We start from the raw sequence: 27282 nt of genomic DNA on the forward strand, positions 1-27282 counted from the left end.
ATAACAACTGGCAAGCAGAACAAAAGATCTCTTTAATTACCACCCAACATTACTAGTTCAAACCTCAACGGAAAGGGAGGGGAGCTATTTTCTTGACTAATACAGTCTCACCAGGACTAGGTGCTATGCACAGTTAATACTTTCCTACTTGCCATCAAAGGACTCTGAGGAGAGGGTAAAATAACTGTTCTTATAGTTCCTGTTGGCAAGGAAGGCCCCAAGCATGCTCAGAAGCCTTAATTTTCAGGGAGCGTGAACTTAGTTACAGAGAGCCTGAAGAGCCCTTGGCTTTAGTCAGCTCTCAGTCCGCCATTTTCCCTCCCCCTCAATTTTAGTAAGTTTGGAGAAATGCAAGATAAGTAGGAAAAGGAGGGCACAAAACCATTACAAACGATATTGAAATTTAGTTGGGATTGATTAAAGCCATAACAGCTCAGGAATTTTCTGCATTGGGAGTTGATTTTCATCACCATCACTCATTTTAATACAGTTTTGTGCTGTCTTTGGCTCTTCATCCTCCATTTATTCAATACCAGCACTGGGCCAGACACACTACAGGAGAAAGGGCCAAATGACTAATGTAAGCTACAATGACAGGATGTGAGAGATGTCTGAGATTGCCCTCACCTGGGTATATTTTTATTTGCAATTTCTCTAACTACTAGAAGTTAATATATTTACTAAAATGATCCCTTATCAGAATATGTCCCCCATATCCAATGCTACTTAACCATTTGTTACCTCTGAGTGTATTATTTGCTGAAATAAATTGAAAATTGCCTCCCAAATCATTGGAAATCAACTGTCCAGAATTTTTTTTACTCCTTTTCAACTCCTAACACTTACATTTAGCCACTGCATAGCATGTATCACTGTTAAAATCCTTCTAATGAGAGCCAGTGTGGTGTAGTGGCTAAAGTGTTGAACTGGGAGATGGGAGATCTGGGTTCTAGTCCCCACTTGGCCATGGAAACCCACTGGGTGACTTTGGACTCTCAGCCCAACCTACCTCACAGGGCTGTTGTGAGGATAAAACGGAGAGGATTATGTACACTGCCTTGGGTTCCTTGGAGGAAAAAAGTGGGATAGAATGTAATAAAGAAATAAAAATAAATAATGTACTGAATACATTGTACAATACTCTAACTTTCTCCCAGTATGGCAATGCACAAAGGATACTGATCTGTTTGAGGTCTTCGAAAGTTCTCTGGTAGATTAGCTTCATACAGTAACCTTGCCTTGGTATTTCCCATATCCTGCATGCACTAAACGCAATGACAAAAGGGAGAAAAGGTCATTGAAAGTTTTAATTCTTAACATATTTTAACATATAGCTGCTGCAATTCTAACCAGTTTTATGTAACTGTAATTACTATCAAGATCAATGCGACTTTTGAGTAAATACAGTTATAAATCACCTGTAAGCCTCTAAATATGTTTAAATATTCAAGCTACAGCTTTCACAGCCATGGATGACTCCTCAACAACACAATACTATGATTTTATACCTTTTCTTGATAACATTGCATTATATTCTGTGAAAGCAGCAATACCTATAGGCTTTGTATGCTTTCTGCAGGACAAAAAACACATAAATGTTGGGAAAGCCTAAGGCAGGAATCTTGAGTAGCTTCTTATTGCACCTTGCAGAAATATTATTTCAGAGGTCAACACTGTTACAAGTGGCAGCTGAGATTACAAAGTCAAAGATTTCAAACTTATTTCATCAGAAGATAGCAAGTTCCCTCTTTTGACAGGATGCCTCTCCAAGAAAATTAAGTATTTTCAAATAGTAGTAGGGTTTAGGTATATTTAACTGTACTGTGGAAAGATATGAATTTGTATTGACATGTTTTGTTGGAGTAGGGTTATACAGTACTGTAAGGATAAAGTTAAATTTTAATAGTTGCTTCTTCTAGGATGAGATTATTCCATTCTTCTGAGTGATGAGGATGTATTGTAACACCCTTGTTGAAATTGTTTCAGCTACCTTAATTTATAGGGCTAGTTCACATATAATTCTAAACCTTGGGCCTTAGCTAGACCTAAGGTTTATCCCGGGATTGTCCCGGGGTCATCCCTGTTCATGTAAATGACACACAGGATATCCCCGAAAGCAGGCAGGGATGACCCCAGGACGACCCCGGGATAAACCTTAGGTCTAGCTAAGGCCTTGGTTTAGCACTATATACACAAGCTGGAACAAGCCCAGCACTTTTAGCAGAACTTAATTTCATTTCCCACAAATCTTGGCTTGTAGACCATGGTTTAAAACAAACTCTAGTCAGTGTCTAAATAAGTTGTTTGAAATAGAGGAAACATTAGCACATCTTTGCAAGATACCTGCAAAAGACAAATGGATGAGTAAAAGAATATAAATAATGGGTGAAAGTACTTTTGTAGAGGTACGTGATAAGGCTTCAAAAGCTTTACATTTACAGAGTGGCTTGTTTTAACAGTGGAAGCACTTTCAAGTAGTCTTCAAGAAGCAATCGCATTATAAGAAGCACACAAAAAGAGCACTGAAACCATAAGGGAAACACACATGGTAGCTACTGCTGCTGCATAGTGCACTCCAGACTAAAATGCCTACAGCTAGTCAAATGTTGGGTTTCTTTTATTTATTATTTAAAGTGATGAGGAAGAGCAATCTGTTTTACCAATTTTGCTTTTGAATTGAACTTTCCAGAGGGTCTTTGCCCCAGCCCCAATACAGGTGTGTGGGGTTTTTACCTGTATTTGTTCTGGTGTCCATTGGTCCAAGTTGACAGATTTGACTCTGGATATATGAACGCCCAGATTTCTATGTATTCCAGCACATCTGATACAAATAAAAACACCTGTGTTCCAGGAAGCCCATCGTGGACCTAAAGAAAATAAATTAAGATTAAAGTACTGTAAGATCTATTAAAGTTTTAAAGTTTTGTTTTAGGTATATAAAATACAACTGTGTTTTCAGCCTTCATAGTTGAAGACTGCCAGCCTCAGAGCCCATTTCCACATGTTCTTGCTTATTATATGTACAACAGACCTTTGCCTTTACTTTCCAGATAGCTGCCCACTTACATGGCATCAGAAATTGCTTTTCAAACTTTGAGGAGAGAGGGGTGGGGGACACACAATCTGCTATATTTCAAAAGCCCCCTCTATGCAGCCCATTTAATCAAAGCCAAAGACTTGGAGGTGTACCTACAGTGTGTAGTCAGAGCAACGTTTCCAGAAATGAAACTACCAGCAGCATGTATATATGTGTAATTATTTTTTCAGGTGAGGGAGATCTATCGAAATATTTGAATTTCTACCCCATCTCAAACAAAATGCTACTGCAAACATCAAGTCAAAATGAAAAAAAAACTTACAAAGGCTGTCAAGTGAGTCTCCAGTAGGAGGGAGATGAAAACCTCAATGGTAGTTGTACCCACCCACCCAGAAAATAAGTTGTTCACTTGGCCACATTAGTAGTCAGGCCATATCGGATAAGTATGGCTACCCACAAAAAGTGATAGCAGGGCAAAAGGATTTAAAGAATTACCTTTTGGACAGCTACACAACCGTTACATGGAGACTACTTTAAATTCCCATTTTTGGTGACTGTCCTCAATTTAAAGCAAGCTTTCTCTTGAAGGCTGTGCAATGAGCTCCAGTACTTCATCTAGCAATGTTGCAAGCCACACAAGATGTATAGAAGATGCTCCTCATTGTCTGCCTGTGCCCACTAACATGAAATGTTGGGAACGTAAAAGTAGCTTCTGACATTAACGAAATGGATGAGAACAAAAAATGAGAGGGTCATGTTCTGTTCTCTAAACTTTTGAAATGTTGAGAATAGAACTGACGCATAGATCTCTCTGAACATTATAAATAACAGGAAGCATGAGCCACTTGCATGTCTTATTGCCACCACATTATAAATAACAAACCATTTGCCATCACATTCAACAAAATGTAAAGGCACCAGGTCCACCTTGCTGCCTGCTATTGTAGGTTGCAGTTGCTGCAGCTCTCCCAAAAGAATCTACAGGCCTACCAGCTAGTACTACAAGATGCTGGAAGAACACAACATTCAAGACAAGGATCCATGAAATTTATATTTGGCTAGTAGAGTCTACATGAAGTTTCAGTGGACATGTAAAAAATTGACCCTATAGTTAAAGTCATAACACTAGAATTTCAAGAATATTCTAATGTAGCAATGACTCTTGAAAGAAGATTAAAATGTACATGCTGAAAATAGAAACAAACCTCCAAATTACTAGTGAACTGTTATAAATCACACATGCACTGGCAAGTTGTTTGTTTGTTACAAATTGTTAGGATTCACAATTCATTTGTGTGGAAACCCTTTCAGTCACCACACTGAAGTCAGACATGTCATAAAAACACCAAATCCCCATTGTCAGGGTACACCAGCACCAGCCTCGATTGTGGTGAATACTAACCAACGTTTTGAAATCAGCTTCAAACCCTCATTTCATGTCATGATTAACAGAAACCCTGGATGAGTCTTAAGTATGGTAAAGGCTGGTGCAAGCCATAGTTAAGGCCTATCAGGTAAGGGTGAGGAGAATTCATACAGAATTGGAGAAGAGTCATCAAAGGAAGCATGCAACACTTTCGTTCTGTCACCAATCCCTTAGCCATAGCTAATGAATGGAGGAGTGTTACATCTCCACCAGTTCAACATCATTAGACGAGGGGTTGATTCACACAATAAACATAAACAAATCTTTAACAAAAAGCCCATGCATTTGATTTCTGTAAGAAATCTATAAGAGCATCACACGAGCACAGAGTTGGCTCTGTTTTGTTAAGGGGAACTTCGTATTCTCTGGGGTGGGTATTTACTGAGGGGGTCCCCCCTAGGAATTTGTTAGCGCACTGATAGCTTTTAGAACTGAATTTATTTAAAGCATTTTTGCCCACGTCTTCAGCTGAAAAAGCTCACAGAATGGCCTGCCCACAGGCTTACAATAAAAACACCCACACACACGGCACTGAGGGAAAGGGAGATGAAGAGAGGGAAAAAGCAATCTCAGATTCCAGTTCTGAAAGTTACAAAATTCTTATACAACCAGCCTGAATGGAAATGATTGAGGGAGAGGAGAAGTTGGCCTCTCAGCAGAACCAATGAGAATGGGTCCTACAGTCCTATCTCTCCCTGTTGCAGCCTCATGGAATGGCTGCTGCAAGCGTTTGCTTTGTTTCTGGTTGCTGGGTAGGTTTTATTGAGCTGCTTTCTCTGATCCATGTGAGAATAAGCTTTTGATAGCAAAAGATTGGCTTGAGGTTGGTTCTTCACCAACTTTGCCCCTCCCTTGACATGAGGAGGTGGGGTTGGGGCCTTGTGTCTACTTTCACACTGGCCTTTGGAAGCTCTTGGAAGCAATATGATGTCTCTGCTCTGGACTGCCTCTGAAGCCCCTGCACATCTCTGTACTCACTAGAAGATAAACTCACAACATATTTGTGGACTGCTGAAACAATTAACTGGGGAAAGCAGCCACAGCATCCTTTCCATGCCATTTGTAAGTACCAAGTATAAGTCCCAGCTGTCATTCATGCAAGTGCATAGAAAGTCACTCAGTGGAGCATGTTAAGGGTGCAATCCTATGCATGTTTAGACAGAAACGAATCTTAAACATGCATACAATTGTGCCCTAACAAATTAAACAATCAGAAATGCTGGAAATAAGCTTCAAAATAAGCTTCTGGATCAGACCTGGTTGTCCAAGAATAATCTATGTTCATCCCAGGCAACAATTATAAGCCTGCATTATAAAAGTGCCTTTCAGATATTGTGGTTTCTGCATAGTGCTATTAATCGAAGAACACACACCACAATTAACTTTACATCATCACTGTACAGCCCTTCTTTGGCAACTCACAGATGGACTGCACATTATCCCAGCCATCTCTCAATGTGCACATATATAGGTAAAGATAATGGGTGGTTTCACATAATAAGACATCCCAAACTCAAGGTTGAGTATGAGTTTAGTGTGGATTGTCATTGAACCATGAATTGTCATTGAACCAAGGCTTGTTTTGTGTGAATCCAGCTGTGCTAACAAACCACGGTTTGTTAACCACAAACAACCCACAGTTCACAACCCAACAACAAACCATGGGTTATTTTCTTAGGTTGTTCGTACTTGACAAACTATGATTTGTTAGCACAGCTGTGTTCAACAAATACAACAAGCCATGGTTCAATGGCAACCCACCCTCTACTCAGTGTGGGTTGTTGTGTGACGTGAACTCACATCACTGTTACTGCCAATCTATACCTATCAGTCTATTTTGAAAAAAATCTTTTTACAAGCAAGGATGCTATAGCAAACTTCTTAACTTCTGCATATAGGCAGCATTTATAACATCTGTTTGTCATTCTTTCCAGTAATTATCTATGCAATTACAGGGAACACATCAGCAAAGAAGAAAGAAGAGGAAAGAATCTTATTTTGATACAAAACTACAGACAGCCATCTGTCAATGTTTCTAAAAAGACATATAGCTAAAGAATAGTGTAACAAAAACTATGCTCACTTCCTCCACATATCTGTCTCTATGATATTTTAAGGGCAGCTTCTACTTCAAATACAGAACTGATTTTTATCAAGTGGCACCAATAAATATCCCGATCCAGCAAAGGAAAATCAGGTGCTAGGGAGGGGACAGGTCCCTCACATCCAGACCTTGGAGAGGGCATGTTGTACTTCTTCCAGCTCAGCATAACAAATGGGTGTACACCTACTGCTTCCTTGGAGTCTCCTCCCTCAATATGGAAGAACACTGATCATTTATTTGGTGGGAAAAGGAGGGTTCTGTGAACAGGGACAACTAATTTTCTTAATTTATGGTATGAAAGGGAGTAGTGTCTTTCTACTAATAAGGGGTGTAAAATCTCTCAAAGTACAAAGACATCTCATATTTTCAGATAGTTTTTGGACTACGCTAGTTCAAGTCAAAGCTGCCTTTCTGCATGAAGGAAACTTCCACTCCTGGAAAGTGTGCAGGTGGGCATTAACCACAAAAATAGACTCTGAACCCAGTTCAAGGTTTGAGAATTTTTTTTGCTTCACCTCAGACCAATTTGGAGTCAATCTGCTTTGACCTGGGTACCAAACCCAAGTCAAGATTCAGAAACCCAAGATTTCATGCCTCCCACTGACTATTATGGGAAATTTAAAAAATGTCTGTAACATTTTATCTCTCGGTCAGAACGGGATGATATTTGTAGGCATAGTAACCCCATAGGAGGGCATTATGCACACCTAATTTCAGATTAATATGGTGCAGTGGTCTTTGTACTAGACATCTTTAAACTTTTAGCCTCTTTAAAGGAAACAGCTGATAACGTTTTGATTTCTCGACAGAATTAGTTGAAAAACATGATAGCTGATTCAGAAAAATAAACCATTGTGGCTTATCATGACATGTGAACCCATAATCGCCATATCTCCAAAACATGACTCAAGTAATGAAGGCTCACTTGGTTCCGGTTCTGCTGCCTTTGGAGAGAAGCAACAGAAGCTGCCCAAAGTAGCCCAATTCTGCTCAGGCCTCAGGCTTCCTCTGAATTCAATGCACATCTCTAGGAAGGACTATTTTAACACAGTGTACTATAGCTTTACATGAGAAACTAAACGAAACCCAAGTATGTTTTTCTACTCGCGCAGCGTCTTTACAAGCAGAAGCATGAGATTCATTATAGAACATCACTGAATGTACTTTCTTTCATTCATGGTCCTTTGGATCCATCCCAATGAGAGATCAGCTAAATACAAGACTGTAACTGGACTTTTTTTATTATTCATTTCTAAAAATTACACCATACACTTGATCAAAATAACATTCTTGACCAAAATATTATCACTGTCTCATGGTTTTCTGTGACAAGAAGGTTTAAAATGTTGTGTGTACTCATTAGCTGAAATGAAAATACATTAAAATGTGTGTACTCATTCGCAGAAATGAAAATACATTAAAATGGAACAACCTATTTAATAACAAACAAACAAGTATTTAATGCAATAAAATGTACTTTTGCTTGTGTTCTGCAAATTCCTGGCTGGAATTTGTAGCGAAGAATTTCCAAACTCAAGCCAACAAGTTACACTTGCAACTCTATTTTTCACTTCTCTGCTCCACTTCCTATGAACTGACAAGAACACTTTCTACAGTATTACTACATGTAGGATGCTATGAACTTAGTTTGAGATTTCAACTGACGTTCCTGTTCAAACTTCTCAAACATATTTACAAATTTCAGTTTGATTAATCTGCTGTGAAGCAGTACACAAGCATCTTTATATATATGAAATATAACTTGTTTTATATGGTTCATGTAAAAAAAGTGATAAAACAGGAACACTATACAAGCACCTCAACTCTCTGTAGCTCAGATTATCTTTATTAAATTTTAACACTTTTTTTAATCCATAGGATGGAAATTATAGTAATGTGCATCTTTCTTTATATGCTGCTTATTATTTCTCTTCCAATAAATGCAACCGATAAATAGCTTTCTTGGCATTAGCTTATCTCAGGGATTTCTATAACTCTTCTGCTCTTCATTAAAGCAACTTTTATCTGACATTCAAATAATTGCAGCACATAACGGAACAAACTAGATGCTTAGTTTACCAACAAGTTTTACTCACTTGGATTAACGGCTCCATCTAGTGGCATAGTGATTTTTTGCACCTAGATAGCAAGCAAATCTGCCCTTTACAAGTCACCATATGGTTCTTCCTGAAGCATCTTTTGGTAAACATAAGTAGCCTTGATTATTTTACTTCCTTCTTGACAATGTTGAACATTATACACCCTGTATGTAAAAGTTATCATTCCCTTTTAAATGCACAAAGGTATCAATTTCTTATGGAACTATTATATTATTTGTTTTGCATCCTTGCAGGGCTTTGACACAGTTTGGCATCTTTTCATTTGCAGTTGTTAGGAGCACAACACAACCTCATGAGTTCTCTTGAAATCACAGTTTTGAAAGCTGCTGACCATGGAATAACGTATCTCAAAGAAAAACAGATTCCTGTAAATAGCATCAATCTCCCTTGCCTTTTCCAAAACTGCTGAAGTCATGGTATCACATTTACAGGCAACAAGAAAGTATGACAATCACAAAACCCCGCAGATTCCTATAGCCAAAGAACCCCACTATCTCATTATAAATTGAAAACAAGCACCCAAAGGTTTTAGCAATTTGCATGGCTATAAGATAGTTAATATTAACTATTTGTGGGAAAATATTAAAATATATTATTTGTCCATAAAAAATTCAGTAAAATCATAATAAAAACACTCCAGTAAAATCAGTGTACTACAGAACTTTAAAAAGGGTTACAATTCATTGTGAAATACCTGTATGATATCCAACAGGACTTTCTCCCTCTCCTTGCCCCTGTAGCCCCCAGCCATCAAAAATCTGCTCCAGAGGGTCCCCCTCAATTCTCTGGAACAGATTTTGAGGATGCTCAGGACGCTGCAGGGGGAAACGCCCACTACCCATTCTGCTGACAGAAGCACTTCCATCAGTGGGAGAGATTAATTGGATATTACTCATATAGCCTGCTATTACTGAGAAGCTCTGCCACAACAGCTTGTTTGTATGCATTCTGTAGGTTGTATTTGTTGACATCACCCTAGCACCTTCGGCTTCACAAGGATTAGAATAGCTCTTTGTTTGACAAAGTTCAAACAAAGTTAAGTAGCTTTCAGAGCTGGACACATTGGGTAGAATCCAATATTAGTCCTATACAGAGTAGGCCCATTGAAATGAAGCTTAAGTTCGGACCTACATTAAATACTACCCTAAGTGAAGCCATGACCACTGGCAGCCCAGGCATAGCCCTTGTCATTGTGCCCACTTATAGCTGCTTGACGAAGGTGTACTGTATGCCCACTCCTGTCCCCTAAGGGGAGCTAACCCACAGCAAGCAGAAGGGGGCAAATGTATAACTCTGTCTCTGTCCCTCAGATTACTCCCCACTGGCTTCAAACTGCATCAACTGCAAACCTCTGCCTTGATTAGGGAAGTCTGCTACCGAATGATGGAAAATGGTACTGCAGGCTTCAAACGAATGGACATATTTAAATTAATTTAAGAGTTTTAACAACCAAATAACCCCAAAGTGCACACCCCTATGGTCCCCTTAGTATGCATGCTGAGTTTCAGGTGTCTACTTTTCATAGTCTTGGAGTTATGGTACTGAAAGTCACACATCTTATTATTATTGATTGGGAACAAAAGGATCCCAATGGTAGTATGCTAGACTACCCACTTTTGTTGTAATGGAAGTTCATGGTCTGTATATCCTCCGCCCTGAATGAGCGAAGAGGAGTTGCGCTTTTGCAATGAGGAAAGTATAGGAACGTGTTAAATGCAATGCCTCTAAGTCACCAATCTAAAGTAAACATGGCAGTAAATATCACCTTCACCTGAAGGTAAATCAGTAGTTAAAGCACCATCCAGGCATCCCTTGTGGTCCCTTTGTTCTAACTGACCCTTGGAAAGATGCTTTTTGTAATGCCAGCCCAAATTCAATGAGTTGGCCAGAAAACTCCAAAAGGCTCTTAGTCATCCTCCACAACCACACTATAGATTCCTTTGTTTTACTTCATCCGGATTACTAAAAAGCTCTGACTCCTGTGTGTTCTCTACCTGTACCTTCGATCAGTATATTCGTTGTTGTTATTATTATTATTATTATTATTATTATTATTATTATTTATTTATTTATTTATATAGCACCATCAATGTACATGGTGCTGTACAGAGTAAAGCAGTAAATAGCAAGACCCTGCCGCATAGGCTTACAATCTAATAAAATCATAGTAAAACAATAAGGAGGGGAAGAGAATGCAAACAGGTACAGGGTAGGGTAAGCAGGCACAGGGTAGGGAAAAACTAACAGTAGAAAGTAACAGTAGAAGTCTGCACAACATCAAGTTTTAAAAGCTTTAGGAAAAAGAAAAGTTTTTAGTTGAGCTTTAAAAGCTGTGGTTGAACTTGTAGTTCTCAAATGTTCTGGAAGAGCGTTCCAGGCGTAAGGGGCAGCAGACGAAAATGGACGAAGCCGAGCAAGGGAAGTAGAGGCCCTTGGGCAGGCGAGAAACATGGCATCAGAGGAGCGAAGAGCACGAGCGTTGAGCACACTTGATCAAGTACAAGGATTTATACCATGACATTACAACTCTGAGAAATCCTTGTCTGAACCATCAAACAAAGGAATTAAACCATGTGGTACAGTCTACAGAAACTGATCAGTTTGGGATTTTATGCCATGGTTCTCTTTATCAGTTGCAAAACAAATCTGGCATCCTATGGTACTGAAGCAGACACTTCTACTTTTAATTTTAAATAATTCATCTAATTCTGTGCTAACATAAATGGCTGTGTGTGTTCTAATTTGTTCCCCCATGTAGTAGAACTTCTTGCCAGAGGAGGGCATAATGTACCTGATGCTTAAATGAGCACAATATGTTACCCACTATGTTTTTTAGATATGAACAAGTGTAGACCTGTGAAAAAAATTAAACATTTGCCTTTTTTTTATTCCTGCTTTCTTGTTGTTAAATCTCATCCCCCAAAAAGGGGCAGGGCAAAGAAGATTTTCTCCTTTAAACCTTCCTCTGCACCCCTCAGACCTCCACATGCAGAGCCAGCACAGACATGTATGACTTATTTGGATAAGATCTACAGGTTTAGATTGGATGCATATCTGAGTACACATCCCATCAAAAGCAATGGTGTGGATATTTTTATTTATATCCCACTTCTAAGAAAAATGATCAAAGCAGCTAACCTAACAGATTAATATACCAAGACAAAAAAAGCAAATAAATAATAAGGCAACATTAAAACCAGTAGAAAACTCAATATCTAATTAAAATAATCATGAAATGTCTTCAGGAATAAAAAGCATTTCAGCACTTGTCTAAAACTGGATAGAAAACATTGTCAGATCTCTCTGGGGAGAGAAATCTACAGTTGCAGTCCCACCATCAAGAAGACCCTGTCTTTGTACCTGCCAATAGAAGTTCTGCTAAAGGCCAACTAGAGAGCATGGTCTTGGAAGTTTATCCAAAGCCAAGACTTGGGCAGGTCCATATGAGCAATGGTGGTCTCAAATAACCTTTTAACCCTCCTAAACAGCCTAGGACCAGGTTAATACCAACACTAAACCGAGTCTGGAAACAATTCAATAACTAATACAATTGGTATAATATATGCTTTGCCTGTACTGCTTTTATCAGCACACTAGTGACTACATTTTGCACCAATGAACATGCACAGTCCTTAGTCCAATTCAGTTGTTGGAGTAGGGGAGCAAGTGCTCCCCCTTCCATAAACAGGATGTTATTGCATACTTCCTTCCTCCCAACTGGAGGAAAAAAAAAACCCTCTCCAAAAGCCAGCCACATCTCTACTCCTATTTTGGCAGCTAGCAAGTCCACAAATTGAACACCCAGTTTATTAATGGGAGAGTGATCAGAGCCCCTTTTTTTGTATCTCACCAAATTCTGTATAAGTGTTGGTACTACGAAAATAGCTTAATACTGAATTTTCAAATTGCTACTAGCACAAAAACAATGAACTCATTTTAGGCAACAACATCCATTTCTTTAATGTGAACCAATAACCATTTTAGCGACTGTTTTCTATAAGACATTCTTCCATTATTATTTTAAATACTGCCATATTGATTCCTACATTAGTATACATGGGCTTTGTTTACTTCAAAAGAGCAATCAATGGATGAAATTATACTTTCTAAACAGCAAGTTTCACCAAAAGTAGAATCTCCTTTACAAATTGACATTGACAAACTTTCAAAGGCCATGATTCCAGGTTTACGCCAATATCCAGGTTTAGACTTGCTTTCAGTATAACAGCTCCTACTGCCAAGCCACCAAAAACATGTTGAAAATGTTTAGGGTTTTAAAAATAATGTTTTGTATTTCAAAACAGTAAGTTTAAGTACAGAAAAAACTCAGTTTGCATTTCATCTTGTATACGAGTATACTCATTCTCACAGCTCTTTAAACCTACAACTGAAGCCTTTAGCCAGTTTCTCAGTTTATAAGCAAACATAGCTTATAAAGCTAGTTACTACTGTACAGTAACACAATGACTTGGTTCAGGATCATGTGTATCTTGCTTCCACATCCTCCCTCATATACACAAATCCTCACTTTTCTATCCAGTTTTGATATATATTATGTACATGACATTTTTTGCCCTAAAAAGCCCCCCAAAGCTGCTCACATAAAAAAGGTAAGAAAAATACAAAAAGCCAACTGCAGTACAATGTTAAAAGCGTTACATTTTACTGTAACCAACCTTGGTATACTCTTCAAGCAAGCCAAGAATCATACCCAGTTTCACAGCAGTCCCTGATATAAAACCACAAACCCAAATAGAGCAGACAGAAGGAAACACAAACCTGTACTCAGACCTATAGCCGTAACAGCGTTAGAACTGGGACAGCATTAACGACTGAAAGCCAGGAAATGCACTCTACTAACAGACAAGGTCTCCAAGGACCTATATATTAAGGATTGTCCCTTATACCAGAATATATTGTCCCTTACTTCCACACCTCCATAAAACAAAATAACTGCCTTTGGCTGCAATGCCATAGCTCTAAACTATCATTAACATACTGACCCTATTAACTCCATGTCTGCTTATAAGTAGCAAGTTACTGTCAGTTACGAGTAGTCTTGACAAAGCCTATATAGTTGCACTATTTCTCTCTTAATTCCGGATAAAGTGAACAATAGAAGAGTCTTGTGGCACCTTGAAAGACAAACAGATTTATTGAAACATAAGCTTTCATGGATCAGAGGCCACTTGATCAGATGTATGAAGTGTTATCCTTGGTTGGCAGATATAAAAACTGGGGCTCACAATAAAACATTAGTTATCCCTGCATTCATGTGTTACCTGAGTATGTGGCTGAGCTGGTTGAAACAACAAGAGTTAGCATCAAAGACAGGAATCCCTACTCTAACTTGGGTCTTTATGTGCACTTTTAATTAAAAACATTGGCTTCTGCATTTAATTGAATGCTTGATTTGGCCTGGGAGTAGGTCTACAAAGGCAGTTTAAGTAGACTGACCTTTGCTGCCACTCGAGAAGTATGGAGGATTTTTGACTTGGAATCCAAAGCAGCTTCAGCTGCAACTCAGGTAACAGCGGATGAAATTGCAGGGCTGCTATAAGTTCTTGTCAGCAAAACTCTCCAAACAATAGGGGCATGACACTGCACAATCACACTGCATGATTGATATATACCACTTTCTCAGCTCAACCTGCAATATTGTGCTAAAAGCATAAGACAAAACTGCAAGGTTGTGATAAGCCACTCACTCCACTTCAGCCCAACCTGCATAGCTCTGCCCAACATTGCAGGTTGTTGAAAACCATCAGAACTAGATCTGAACTATCTGGGAGAAATTGAGCTATCCCAGTTTTGTCCACCTGGGTACACAGTACAGCATTAATGTAAGCTGGACGATCAGGAACAAGTTGTCATTATAAGGAATCCACCTCTCAACAGGAGAGTAGTCCATAGGTGCAAGGTTTGAGCCAGGGATTTTGCCAGTACCGCCCACCCACTTATCAATCTCTATGCCAGAGCTTGTTGACGTGATCTCAGCCAAGGTGTTACAAAACCTCATAATGATTGCCCTGGGCAATTTCAGCATTATGTTAAGAGGATCAGTTTGGGACATCAGGACCACCAGGAAATTTCCTATTCAGGCAATTTTAGGGTTCTATTTACAATTTTTATATCTATGTGTCTTCATCCTCCTGTTCCAGTCACTCTATTCCATTTTCTCCTGCCATACAGTTTTCAGAGTTTCTTCCCCTCAATTTGCATTCTGTGATTAGGGTGTTGAGGGGCGTGTTCCCCCTTATTTTTTTCCTAAAAGTTTTTTTTTTTGTCACCTCAGGATTACCCTATGTTTGCTGATATCTCCATGTTGTGCATGGTCCTGCCATTTTGCCTACCTAAGCATGAGCAACTCAGAAAACCGAATCAGAAGTAGAAGGGATTAGGTAAGTAGTGTAGCCAAAATATACGAAATGCAGAAAGTACCATTTGTGACATTTCTATACAAAGTTGAAATGTATTCAAGGTAAGTACAAGATTATTTCACAGCAGCAGTAATTGGCAACAGCACAGTCTGCCTGGCTTTACCATACTAAAATTATTATCTGTAACTGGAGAGAAATCTCTGGTCTCAATTAATCACTGAACATATAGAATCACACTTGCTGATAAATTTTAGTTCAGCAATTTTACGTTTCAGTTTCCCTTTGAACTTTTTTGTTGTTAAATAGTGACTTTCAATTAAAATGAATTCATGCAGTCACATTGGACAGGTTCAAGAAAACTAAAAAAGGAATTCCTCTCCCACAAAGAATATTTTCCATTTCCTGTTGTAAAAATGCAATAAATAAATAAATCCTTGCACCGCACCTCCAAAAGGCCACCCCCAAGAGTAAGTGGAATGTGGTTACAGCCTTTGTCCATGCAGGTTGGGAATGATGGGAGTTGTAGTTCAACACTTCTGGAAGGCATCAGGTTGAGGAAGGCTAAGGTAGTTAGGAATTGGTGGAAATCAGAAACTTCCCCTTGCCTGAGCAAAAGTTCCCTGGATCCCCTCCAATATATACAATCTACCTATTATGCATTAGAGGAAGAATATATTTCAGTATAAACACCATCAGCCTCCATTAACTTATCAGATAACTGTGCATACTAGTTAAAGCGGAATAAGAAATAAAAATACTTTTCACACTACAAAATTTGCACACTTCACTAGATATGTCCGGCTATAAAATGCAAAAATAACTGAACTCTGAATTTTCCAGCTTTGAGGCATTTAATTTAAAAAGTGTTGCTACCTTTATTTTGCCTTAATAAAGTTTTATTACCTCAAAATTAGATAAAGCTGCTACAAGACTGAATTGTATATTTTAACAATTACATCATGGAATCTTCACATAGAACTGAGCTTCATCTTTGCAGAAATTTAAAAACCCATCAGTACAGTTCACCTATTACAAAAAAACAGTAACTGGAAACCAATGTACAATTTAAGTATCCCAAGCTCCCACTGGATTTCAAGAGGAGTTAAAAGAGCATGCAGTTGTAACACTCTTACGACAAAAATGTAGATAGCAAAAAGTACATTTTTCCATCCAATTTTATCTAGGCTTCTGATTTAAAAGCTGTCAGACAGAACTGTAATAAATTAGGCTGTTTTCCTTATTCAAGGCTTAAGTTACAATTGCCATAACTTTGATGGGAAATTCCTAGCACAGTAGCTCAGATTGGGCTCTGTTTTGAAACTGAAAATTACAATTTAGGATGCATCACAACTATTAACATCCAGAATGGCACAATCAACCAGGCTGGATAAAAATGAATTAATTTTTAAGAATATATTACTTGATTTAAATTGTTTTTTAAAATTTATTTCATAGTAAGTACTATGTTTCTCTTAAAAACCTTGCTTATTATTAAATGACCTGAATATAAGCATGTTAGCCCTATAATTAGTCTGTAAACTGAATCAATGCCCTATATCGGACACACTGAGTTAAAGGAAGCTTTTCTGTGTAAATGAAGAACCAATTTGATCATTCCTCACATAGGAAAATTACACTATATTTCATTTACAGATTTTGGAGTTGCACCATTGTTTAGAAAATATATGAAGTGAGGATAACAGGAAGCTTGATTCAAATTGGCTTTTTCTTGCCGATTTAAATCAAGCCACCCATATAACCAACAACATTCCCAAGAATCTACACCAATGCAGTATGGTGGGCCAGTGTTATAACACTAGGTATCCCCATCAACGAGTAGAAGGACCCTTCAGATCTTTCCAGACATGTGCCAAGCACATTGCTAAACTACATGTATCACATATTCTCATTTTTAAAAAAAATATTACTGCAATTATATCTTCTTTCTTCACCAGGCTACTTAAAACAGAATGATAATTATATACATGTTTGCCAGGTTTTTTTTTTCTTAGTGTTGATGAAGAACCAAACTGGCAAGCTAGGTAGGGCAGAAGAGAGTCTTTACCAACTGCCTTTGTGGGAAGGGGAGAAGAGTATAGGGAACAAACCAATCCTTTGTACCCACCCCCAAATTAAAGGGCCTAGAGTTGTAATACAAGTGGTATTCATGGGCTAAATGGGGAAAGCTTTATTGGCATTCAGGCTGCCTTGAGCTCAAGGGAAAGCCCTGACTCTCAGATAAGCATCAGTACTGTATGCTTCCATCTGCCCCCAATGACAAGCAGCAGAGGTTGGTGAATTTAAGTTGCCTAGAAGAGTGGGATTAGCAAACCAAAGTTTCCACCAACAAAGTCAAACAAATCCCACTTCTTATCTCAAAAGTGAGGATGGGCTAAGTGCTCACCAACTTTCAACTGCAAAACAAGCAGTAGGGGCTCCAGTCATCTCACACACCACTTCTGCCACATCCAGTGATCCACCAGTAAAAGAAAGTGGGAGAAAGAGGAAGTTGGAATGAGAAAAACAGCAAGGGAGATAAGGATGTTGTGGATGAAGGGACAGGTTTGTAGTGCATCTTTCTACTCCCTCACAAGCTCCACATATAGTGAGGCCCTCAAAATAAAAAGACATGGAAGTCCCTGTCTCAAGGAGCTTACAATGTAAAATAGATTGCAATTAGAATATATACCATGCTATCATTGGTCTTTCCCAAATATCAACTCTTATACATCCTTTAATGGTAGCTTCTGACCATTTTCCTTCCATTTTGTGGGTTTCTCATACTACCCAATGGCATATTTGGCATGATTCATTGCACATGACCCAAATATTTCCATCATTTTACTAGAGGGCTCTGAAGATCAAGGCATGTGAAATTCTGGTGAGACACCACTCTTGAATCAAGTTCTTTCTATAGTAATTTCCCCCCAGTACATTTTCAAAGGTGTTTTGAAGTTTTCTGTGTCTCTGGGAGATTACGAGCTTTTTCCACTTCAAACCGAAAATCAAAGACAGTAACTCCTTCAACCCTTAAAAAAATAATCAGATTTCTTTTTAATCATCTGATCAGTCAGTAAACTTGATTTCTCCTATATACATACATTAGCTGTATACTAGTATTAAATCCCCTCTCAGGTAATAATCCTTGTCACACTTGAAATGTTTAACTCAAGAATACATATACATAAACTATACTTTTCCTATTATTTCTACTTGCCTCTCCTTCATATGGTCACTACTTTTACTACTGATTTCAACTTTATCCTTCCAATATCTGTTAAAAACAAAGTGATGTTCACCTATAGTATTTTTCTGTCTGGCCTGCCAGAAATAACTTTCAATGTGTTTAACTTCCAAGTGTGCATCTGACTTGCCTAAAGTGTACAATAAATTTCACATAGAGTCCCAGGCCTTATTTACTGTGCCCCCCCTCAAAAGAAATGGAGACATCAATTTTATCTCCAAAGAAATTGCTAAATCATTGCATCAAATGCCCAGCAGAAGTATCAATGTCTAATGAGTTGCCCCTTGATAATCAGGGATTTAGAACTTGACTAATTGCACAATCCTAGGCATGTCTTCTCAGAAGTCCCGCTGAGTTCAACGGGACTTATTCCCAGGTAAGTGTGTACAAGATTGCAGCCTAAATCATTTCTAATTAAGATATTTATTGCATTTTAGAACATGAGCAATCTCATTAGAATTGTATGGTACAATTGGTTCCGTGGTACAATTTTCTAACACAGGAATAGATTTGATGTGGTGAACAGACCAAACTCTCTTAGATGTACCCAAAATTCAAGATATTTCTTTTCATGTTAGCTGAAATTAGATACAAATACCTATATTCTCATCTGTGCAGAATCTATATGATTTTTTCTTCATCAGTAATTGGTCAAAATGATTTCAATTAGGGGTGTGCACGGACCCTCCGCTCCGCCCCACGGGCCGATCCGAAAATTTCGGATCGGCCCGCTCCGCCCATACTCCGCTCCTCTTCGCCACGGAGCTCCGGCTCCGAATCGGAGCTACGCAGTGGAGGGGAGTGGCGCCAGGTAAGGCTGGGAGAGGAGGGCGGGGGGGGTTACCGGGACCTGCCGCTGTCGCCGCCTGTGCGGCGACGGCGGCAGAGCCCAGTAAGGGACCAAGGGGGAGGGGGCTCTTACCTGCCTCTGTCCGCGGTCCCTCGGCTTCTTCAATTGAGCCCGCGGTTCAACCAGGAAGTCTGGGCCGCAAGTGCGGCCTAGACTTCCTGGTTGAACCGCAGGCTCAATTGAAGAAGCCGAGAGACCACGGACGGACACAGGTAAGGGAGAGGAGGGGGGGGTTACCGGGCCCTGCCGCTGTTGCCGCATGGGCGACAGCGACAGCGGCAGGGCCTGGTAAACCCCACTTACCTTTCTGGCGGAGCTCCGGATCGAGGCGAAGGATCCACCTTCACCTCGATCCTCTTCGCCACGCTCCGCCGGCCCCCCAATCCTCTTCTTCTCCACCTTAAGGGCAGGTGAAGCCCCCCGCTCCACTCCTGCTTCTCCGGTTCGAGGAGAAGCGGAGCACATCCCTAATTTCAATCCAGAGTTTCACCTATTCAAGAAAAATACTGTAGAAGATTTTAATAACCACAATCTTCTAACTTCTTATTCAATTAACCATTTCTTTCCTCCATTTAGTGGAGACAAAAATCTGTTCAAGATGAACCCAATAGATTTAACTGTTTACTGAAATGGGAGAGGGCACACAAATGCACATTACTGCCATTTCTAACATGTTTGTGCCAGTCAACTGATTGATTTGGGGGCACAAGGATCTGAATTACCAAGGCTACAGACATTTTGTAAACACTTGCAAACCATGGTAAGGTATTGCACAAACTTACTGTTCCTTCTTGAGAGGTTAAAGTATCCAACTATTTAATTATAAATTACATGCCCCCAACAAATGAATTAGGTATAAGTTCTATATATTGGAGACAAAGGTCAATATTTGGTCCAGATGGCAACATTTGATTCAGAGATTAAAAACCCCATACATTCCTTGCAAATTCAGTGGTAGCACTATACAAGAATTCATTTTATTTAAAGCATTTTTATAGCGCCGCCTCACCATTTCTGGCATCGAGGCGCTTTACATGCTCAAGATGATTTAATACAACAGTAAGTATTTTAAAACTGAGTAAAATAAATGGGTAAAGGGTGATAGGGAACTAGCCCCATCCCCTCCATCATCATTCTCACAGCATCTACACGTTGAGGGAGTTTTTTAAATTCTGAACGATGATTTTTTTAGTTGCGTGCTTAGGTGGAATAGAGTGCAGTAGTTTGCAACTCTCTCTAGTACAGGGTATATTTGCAATCTTGATTGCACCAAACTAAGTCTGTAATTCAATATATGCTTACTTGGGAGTAAGTCCCATTCAACTCAGTTTGATTTATTTCTGATCTGGCATGCATAGGATTGCACTTTACAGCATTTATATTTTGAAGCTGTAATCCCATGCACACTTACCTGGGGGTAAATGCCACTAAATAAAGTGGGTCTTACAGTTTAAGTAAACATGATTAGGATTCTTTATGTAAACTACCTTTGGAGGGCTAAAACGTGGCCTAAAGAAATTCACATAAAATTTCATTAAAAATGCCAAGAAGTATAGTTTTATATATGAAATTATAAATGATGCATTTTATATTAAAGCAGTAAAATAAATTTTAGGTTAATAAAAAAAGTACATGTATTTCCAGTTTCCCCAAAAATTCCATTCCCCACACCAACACACATGCACATACACATACACACACACAGAGGGGGGCGTTTCAATGACATCCGACTGTCCAGAAATTTTGTATCCCTTAGATGGAGGGGGATGAGAGAGAAGGAGAAGATAAAGAAAGATAGAAAACATTAGATGTAGGTTTCATGTTTGAAGTTGGGATTAAAAATAAATCCCAAATCTGTAAAAGTTTGATTTTTCCACCATCTCAAAACAGTGTTATCATAAAGAACCTGATTTCCTATCTGCAGACCTTCAAAACATTTGAAGAAATATACTGGAGAACCATATTGAGTTTAAAAAACAAATAATGTTCAGCTGTTCTACTAAGTGAGTCACTGTAACATTCACTGCTTCTAGGCTCATGTCTATTAACAGCACAATCCTATACCTACTTTCTCGAGATTAAGTCCCACTGAACTCAATAGCACTTACTTCTGAAAAGACAGGTATAGGATTGCACTCTAAATTACACAATGACTTTTGAAATCAGGATTCGCTTTTATTCTGTTTTAACTTTAACACTAGCATGTCCTGCTTTGTTGGTCCCTAGTTGACAGCTGGGTGGCCACTGTGTGAACAGAGTGCTGGTGGAACCCTCGGCCTGATCCAGCATGGCACTTTATGTTCTTAATTCAGTATCTGTTAAGGAGGCATCTTCCTGATGTGTGCTCAGGCAAACCACGCATCAGCCCACTGATATGACTCACTTCTCACCCTTCGTCCAATGTAAGTAGCAAGAAAAACAAAGAATCATCAAGTAATTTCAGGACAAACATTGCAAATTATCAAAAAGATTGCTTCCCTGACTTTTAAATAATGACTTAATCCATTCAAGGAAGTGTGGGCTGGTTTACAGTTAAAAGTCTATAGCACCCTTCCTTGTTAATTATTACTTTATCTGCTCAAATCTGATATTGTTATTTATGGAGTGTCTTTAGAAAAAAAAATGTTACAAGTAAGGAAGATGTACAAGTCACCGATTAATTACTGCTATTTAAGACAAAGTATATATAAAAAAATCAAAATGCAATTAAAAAAACAGAGCACCAGAGCAACTCAGCAGGAGAAAAACTAATCTAACAATGCAATTTAAAAGCCTAGATAGAGATCTTCACCTGTTACTGGAAAGACAGGAGATTCAGCATAAGGCTATATCCATGGACAGAACATTCCATAGACAGGATGCCAAAATTGAGAAGACCCTTTCTCCTCTAAAGGGAGGGTACCCAGAGAATGGCCTTCGTTATTTTCTTTAGCATTTGGTCAGATTCATGTGGAGCAGATAGTTGCTTCTGACTACTTTAAAGCTCTATATGGCTTGAGAACTAGGTAATCACCAATACATTTGAATTGCACTCTGGAATGGATCAGCAGCCACCCAAGTTAAGAACTGGCAATATATGTTCATTCTGCAATTTCCATCAACAATCTGAAAACTATATTTTGGACTCGTTACAGTTTCCAATGTCTTCAAAGGGCTCATCTACACCAAGCAAGATATTCCACTATGAAAGTGGCATGAAAGCAGTATATAAAAGCAAGGAGCCACACTTCTGCTTTAAAGTAGTATTGAACTTCACTGTGGGGTCTACACTACTGCTTTATAGTGATACTGAAGTTCACTGACAACTGTTGGGGCCCATGATACATCTACACCAAGCAGGATATAACACTCTGAAAGTGGTATGAAAACAGTATATGGTATGTGTCATGAGCCCCAAGAGTTGTCAGTGCACTTCAATAATGCTATAAAGCAGTAGTGTGGCTCCTTCCTTTTATATACCGTTTTCATACCTCTTTCATAGTGGAATATCCTGCTTGGTGTAGATGAGCCCAAAGACAGCCCCACATTCAATACATTGCAGTAGTATAGCTTGGATGTTACTAGAACATGGAGAACAGCACCCAGAAACTCTCTAAAATGGATCACAGTTTGGCACAAGTCTTGGTGGAATGAGCTTCTTGCCACATTTCCTACTTAAACATACGCAGAAAAGGAAGGTAGATATCCAGATTTTGGAACTTTAACTCGCAAAAGTCCCTGCCCACATGGCCAATGGCTGGAAATACTGGGAATTGCTGCCCTAAATATCTGGAGACCTACTTTCTGCCCATGCTTTAAGAGGAGTGTAATCCCATCAGAAAGCGTTGAACAACTCCCAAAACAAATTAACCACTCACCAAATGTATCTCCACCTTGTCTGGACCAGGCTTCAGTTTATTGGCACTCATCAAGACTATTATCAATCCCAGACACTGATTCAATATCTCTATTATTTCATCTGAATCTGATGAAAAAAAGGAACTGGGTGCCATCGACATCCTGATGGCACCTCACTCCAGGTATCTGGATAGCCTCATCCAGAAGTTTCATGTAGATGCTAAACAACATGGGAAACAAAACACAGTACTGCAGAACACTAACACTTGTGCAATGGAACAGAGGACCATGTTTTGAAAAAAAGCCATCTAGGTAAAACAAAAGCATTACTGCATAATGCCCCAGTCCTCATGCCAGATAGCAAGAAGTCCAGTAGAATTACTTGGTAAAGACGACCCTGGACAAAAGTACTTAATTTAGTGTTCTGACAAGTGAACTACAAACTTCCATTTAGTAGGCCATGACCAAAGTTGTCACCTTTCATCATGGCCTTAAAAAATATTTTGACAGATTAAAGTGATAAATATAAAACCAATTAGCTTCTCTGGTATGCCCTATCAAATTCCCTTTTTATGCAATGATCTACAGCACAATGTTTTACATTATGGATATTGTGATAATTACTCTTCTCTGCATTGCCACTGATCACTCCTGAAATCCACAATCATGTGTCATCTAGGTCAAATGGTTTTACACTGCTCTACCAGCTACATCTCTTCTTCTTCCCATCCCCCCCCAAAAGCCACACTGTGACAAGCTTGAGGTAAAGTCTCTCATAATTGCTCTGATTTAAATGTCATCACTGATACAGTTCCATAAGAGATGTCCAGAGCACCATCTGGTCTGCTTTTGTTGGATGAGTTTTAGTTGATGTGGCCTGCAGATATAGTTCCATATTCTCGTAACCTCTAGCTTGGATCACTGTATATGTTATACGTAGAACTGCTCCTTAAAATAATTCGGAAGCTTCAAGCTGCTAGAATTTTGGCTGGTTTATCTGGACACAACCATGTGACATCAGCTCAGAAGGAACTACATTAGCTGTCTATTCACTGCAGAGTCCAAGTCAAGATGCTGGTACTTACTTAACTTTAAAGCCCTAAACAACTTAAGGCTCAAATATGTGAAGATGTAGCTCCTTCATATCAACCTGCCCAGGCACTAATATAGTCAAGGAGATCTTTATCTGCATTTAATCCATAGAAGTGCATTATGCATGTACAAAAGAGAAGGCCTTCTCTGTGGTGGTGCCCTAACTTTGGAATGTCCTTGTGGAGGTATGCATGGTGCTGAAACCATATTCTTTTCAGTGCTTTGGTTGTTGTTGTTTTAAAAAATTGAAAAATTTAGCCAGTTGTAGTTTTATTCCTATAATTTTTGTTGTATTGTTTTTAATCTTTTATGCCGTTTTAATATTGTATTGGTTTCAAATGTCTATGAAATCAATTCTATTAATAAATAAACAAATAAATAAAATCCAAAATACACAGATGTGATATTCAGTCAAGAGGAAAGAATGACTGGAGCATGTTGGGAATTGTAAACATGCATAGGACTGCACCCTTAATCACCTGTTTGCAGAAACACAGTGCTTGATATCTTTAACACGGTGTTGATTTCTAAAGCAAAAGGTACACAGGAGCTACAACCTGTGATATAGAAGCCCTTCATCTTACTTCTAAAATGCATGGGGCTGGTTGTGCTTATGCATGGCGAGTACAACTATAACTTTAAAAGGATAGAAAAATAACATTGCACTCCAGTTCTAAACAAGTAAATCTCATTGAGTTCAATGGGGATTACTTACAGGTGTTAATGTCAAGATGTTAAGTACACAGAACTCCAACTAGAGTGATAAATAGTTTAGAGTGTGCCCTATACTCCAATACACTGAAGCATAGGCTCTTCATCAGGGGTTCACAAAATACTACAAGTTTCTCTCCTAAGCATCACTCCAAATAATAGCTAAAATAAAATAAAAAAAACCAAAAAACCCAACACTAGTTCTCTGCACCCAAAGGAGCATTAGGTTTGGGTATCTTGAATAGCAGCCCTCCGATGCCATAGAGCAAGCCTCTTTCAAAACTGAGGAGAGCTTCCAAAGCAGTTTGTGATACAGCATGAGGACTGTTGTTCAAAAGAAAAAAATGCCAAAAATCCTACTAGGCAGGTCCAAAGCCTTAAGATCACTTAAAGTAGCTCTTCGTACCCTGGCCTACATAAACGTGACTCACGGATGAGTCTTACCACTGGAAAAGAGGATAGGGAAGGCTCTGGGCCTACTACCTCATAGATCCTGGCTCAGAATAAGCCTGGTTTTTAAAGGGAACAGAGATAAGAAAGATGTTTAATTACTTCTGATTTTTTTTTAACCTCCCAGCAACCATGGAAACTGAAAGTAACTTTCTATCATATATTATGAGCACAAAGAGAGAGAGAGAGAGAGCGCACGGAAGAAAAGAAACCACTTTCAGGAAGCAGTGGCTTCAAATGGATAAGGGCAGCAAGTAACCACAGAGATTGTCACTGTGAGCTGCTGTAAACGCAGCCTGGGCCCTGAGAGCTGTTCGACCTTCTGTGTACTGCTGTCATCGCCCTTCTCCCATTCCTACGTTCACCACCTCCCAAAACGAAGACGGGGCCATTCATTCATTCATACTTATACAACAGAAAGAAGCAGAGAGAGAGAGAGAGAGAGAGAGAGACGCCTCCCATTTCTGTCAGTGACACCAATCACCTCTGTTCACCTGTCACCCTCCGGAGGCCCCCGCCCTCGGACTACAGACCCACAAAGCCATGGAGGGTCTCTCCCCACCCACCCACTCCTCCTCCTCCGCGAGCCCCGCTCGTGACGACGTACCCTTGGCCTCACAGTCAGCGCAGTACTTGTTGTCGTCCTCCCGCAGGAGCTTGGCCAGAATGGCCTGGTGCTGCTCGTTCTGCTTCTGCGCCTTCTCCCGGCACGACCGGGTGGCCATGGCGAAGGGAAGAAGGGCAAGGAAGGAAGGGAGAGGAGGAGGAGGAGGAGGGGGAGAAGAGTGAGAGAGGGGTGGGGTGGGGCGGGCGGCGAGCGCTCGGAGGAGGAGGAGGAGGAGGAAGAAGAAGAAGAGAAAGCGAGTCGGACGGGCGCAGTCTCAAGGCCCGAAGGAGGAACTCCAGCCGGCAATCCAAAAGGAGCGGCAGCGACGGAGCTTCCTATCCCTCCTCCTCCTCCTCCCAACAGCGAGGGCGACACAACCAACCAGCAGCTGCCGGCAAAGTCAGGCAAAGAAAGGCGGAGCGGCATCGACTTCCTCAACCGGAACTACTACCCGCGAACGGCAGACGTCCGCGTACAAAAGAGCCTCCTCCGCCTTCCTCCTCCCCATCGTCCCCCCCCCGAGTGACGCGCGTGGTCCTCCCCACTGCTGAATCTTTTTCCCTCCTCGTAACGAAGTAGTTCCCAAGGCTTTCAGTAGGGACAGAAGATAGCTAGAGACTAGATTCCTCCTAATATGGCCACTTAACTCGGAAGTAAGTCCCTTTGAGACCAGCGAGGCTTAACGTGTGAGTAAAAAAGAAAAAGTGTCCAGGGACTAAGGCGGGACCCTTCTCACCGCCTGTCCTGTTACTCTAACCAGTGCGACAAACCGACCCACTAAAAAAACAACCACCCTGTGTCGTGGCTTAAAAGGAGTGGTGAGTCATCAGTATCCGCAGGAGAGCTGTATCCATCCGCCTGCGAGAGGATCGGAAGCTCAGGCGCGGGTGGAAAGCAGCACCCTGCCCGCCCGGCTTTCCTTAATTGCTTCGCTCCCGGTAGCTTCCCGACGTCATAGCATAGCCGCCCACATTCGGGCATTCTGCAGGCAGGCCAATGCGTGCCCGGGTTCCTGTTTTCAGAAATAGCTATTCCGACTTTCCTGACTGAGGCTTTGCCACACACGGTATCAACCATGGAAGGCTGCAGAATGAAGCCCTGGAGGATTTGCTACATGCTGTGTTTTAGGATTGCAACTTCAGGGATGGGAGCGGGAGGGGCATTCAAAAGTATCTGCTATTAATGTGCAAAGAGCTTAGGGTATTAAGCAGTATAAATATGCAATAAATAAAAATAAATTATTTGCTTGCAGTGCAATCCTGTGCAAGTTTATCCTTAACTTTGGGGTGGGAGACAGATACTAGCCAGGTTCTCAATCAATTGATAACAGACTGAGCACCAATATGAAAATGGAAAGCACGTTTTTGAAACAGTATAAAATAGAAGCAATCCAGTTTTTGTGTGTATTCCAGCTTTCTGCTTGT

The 27282-nt window shown here is 39.9% G+C and overlaps 1 protein-coding gene across 3 annotated transcripts in view; it reads right to left on the reverse strand.

Moving 5' to 3' along the window:
- Nucleotides 1–26245, reverse strand: part of SMAP1 (small ArfGAP 1) — a 74576-nt gene extending 48331 nt beyond the window's left edge. For 2 of the 3 annotated variants that reach the window (XM_063125000.1, XM_063124999.1), the window contains exons 1-3: nt 25859–26245; nt 2734–2867; nt 1180–1265 (exon numbers count right to left, since the gene is read on the reverse strand). In XM_063125000.1, the coding sequence (XP_062981070.1) occupies nt 1180–1265; nt 2734–2867; nt 25859–25976 (338 nt within the window). In that variant the 5' untranslated portion in view covers nt 25977–26245. The remainder of the gene's footprint in view (nt 1–1179; nt 1266–2733; nt 2868–25858) is intronic. The other variant, XM_063125001.1, reaches the window with a different exon arrangement.
- Between the last annotated feature and the right edge of the window lie 1037 nt (nt 26246–27282).

Source organism: Elgaria multicarinata, chromosome 4 (genome assembly GCF_023053635.1).
Source record: "Elgaria multicarinata webbii isolate HBS135686 ecotype San Diego chromosome 4, rElgMul1.1.pri, whole genome shotgun sequence".
In the NCBI taxonomy this organism is placed as follows: domain Eukaryota; kingdom Metazoa; phylum Chordata; class Lepidosauria; order Squamata; family Anguidae; genus Elgaria; species Elgaria multicarinata.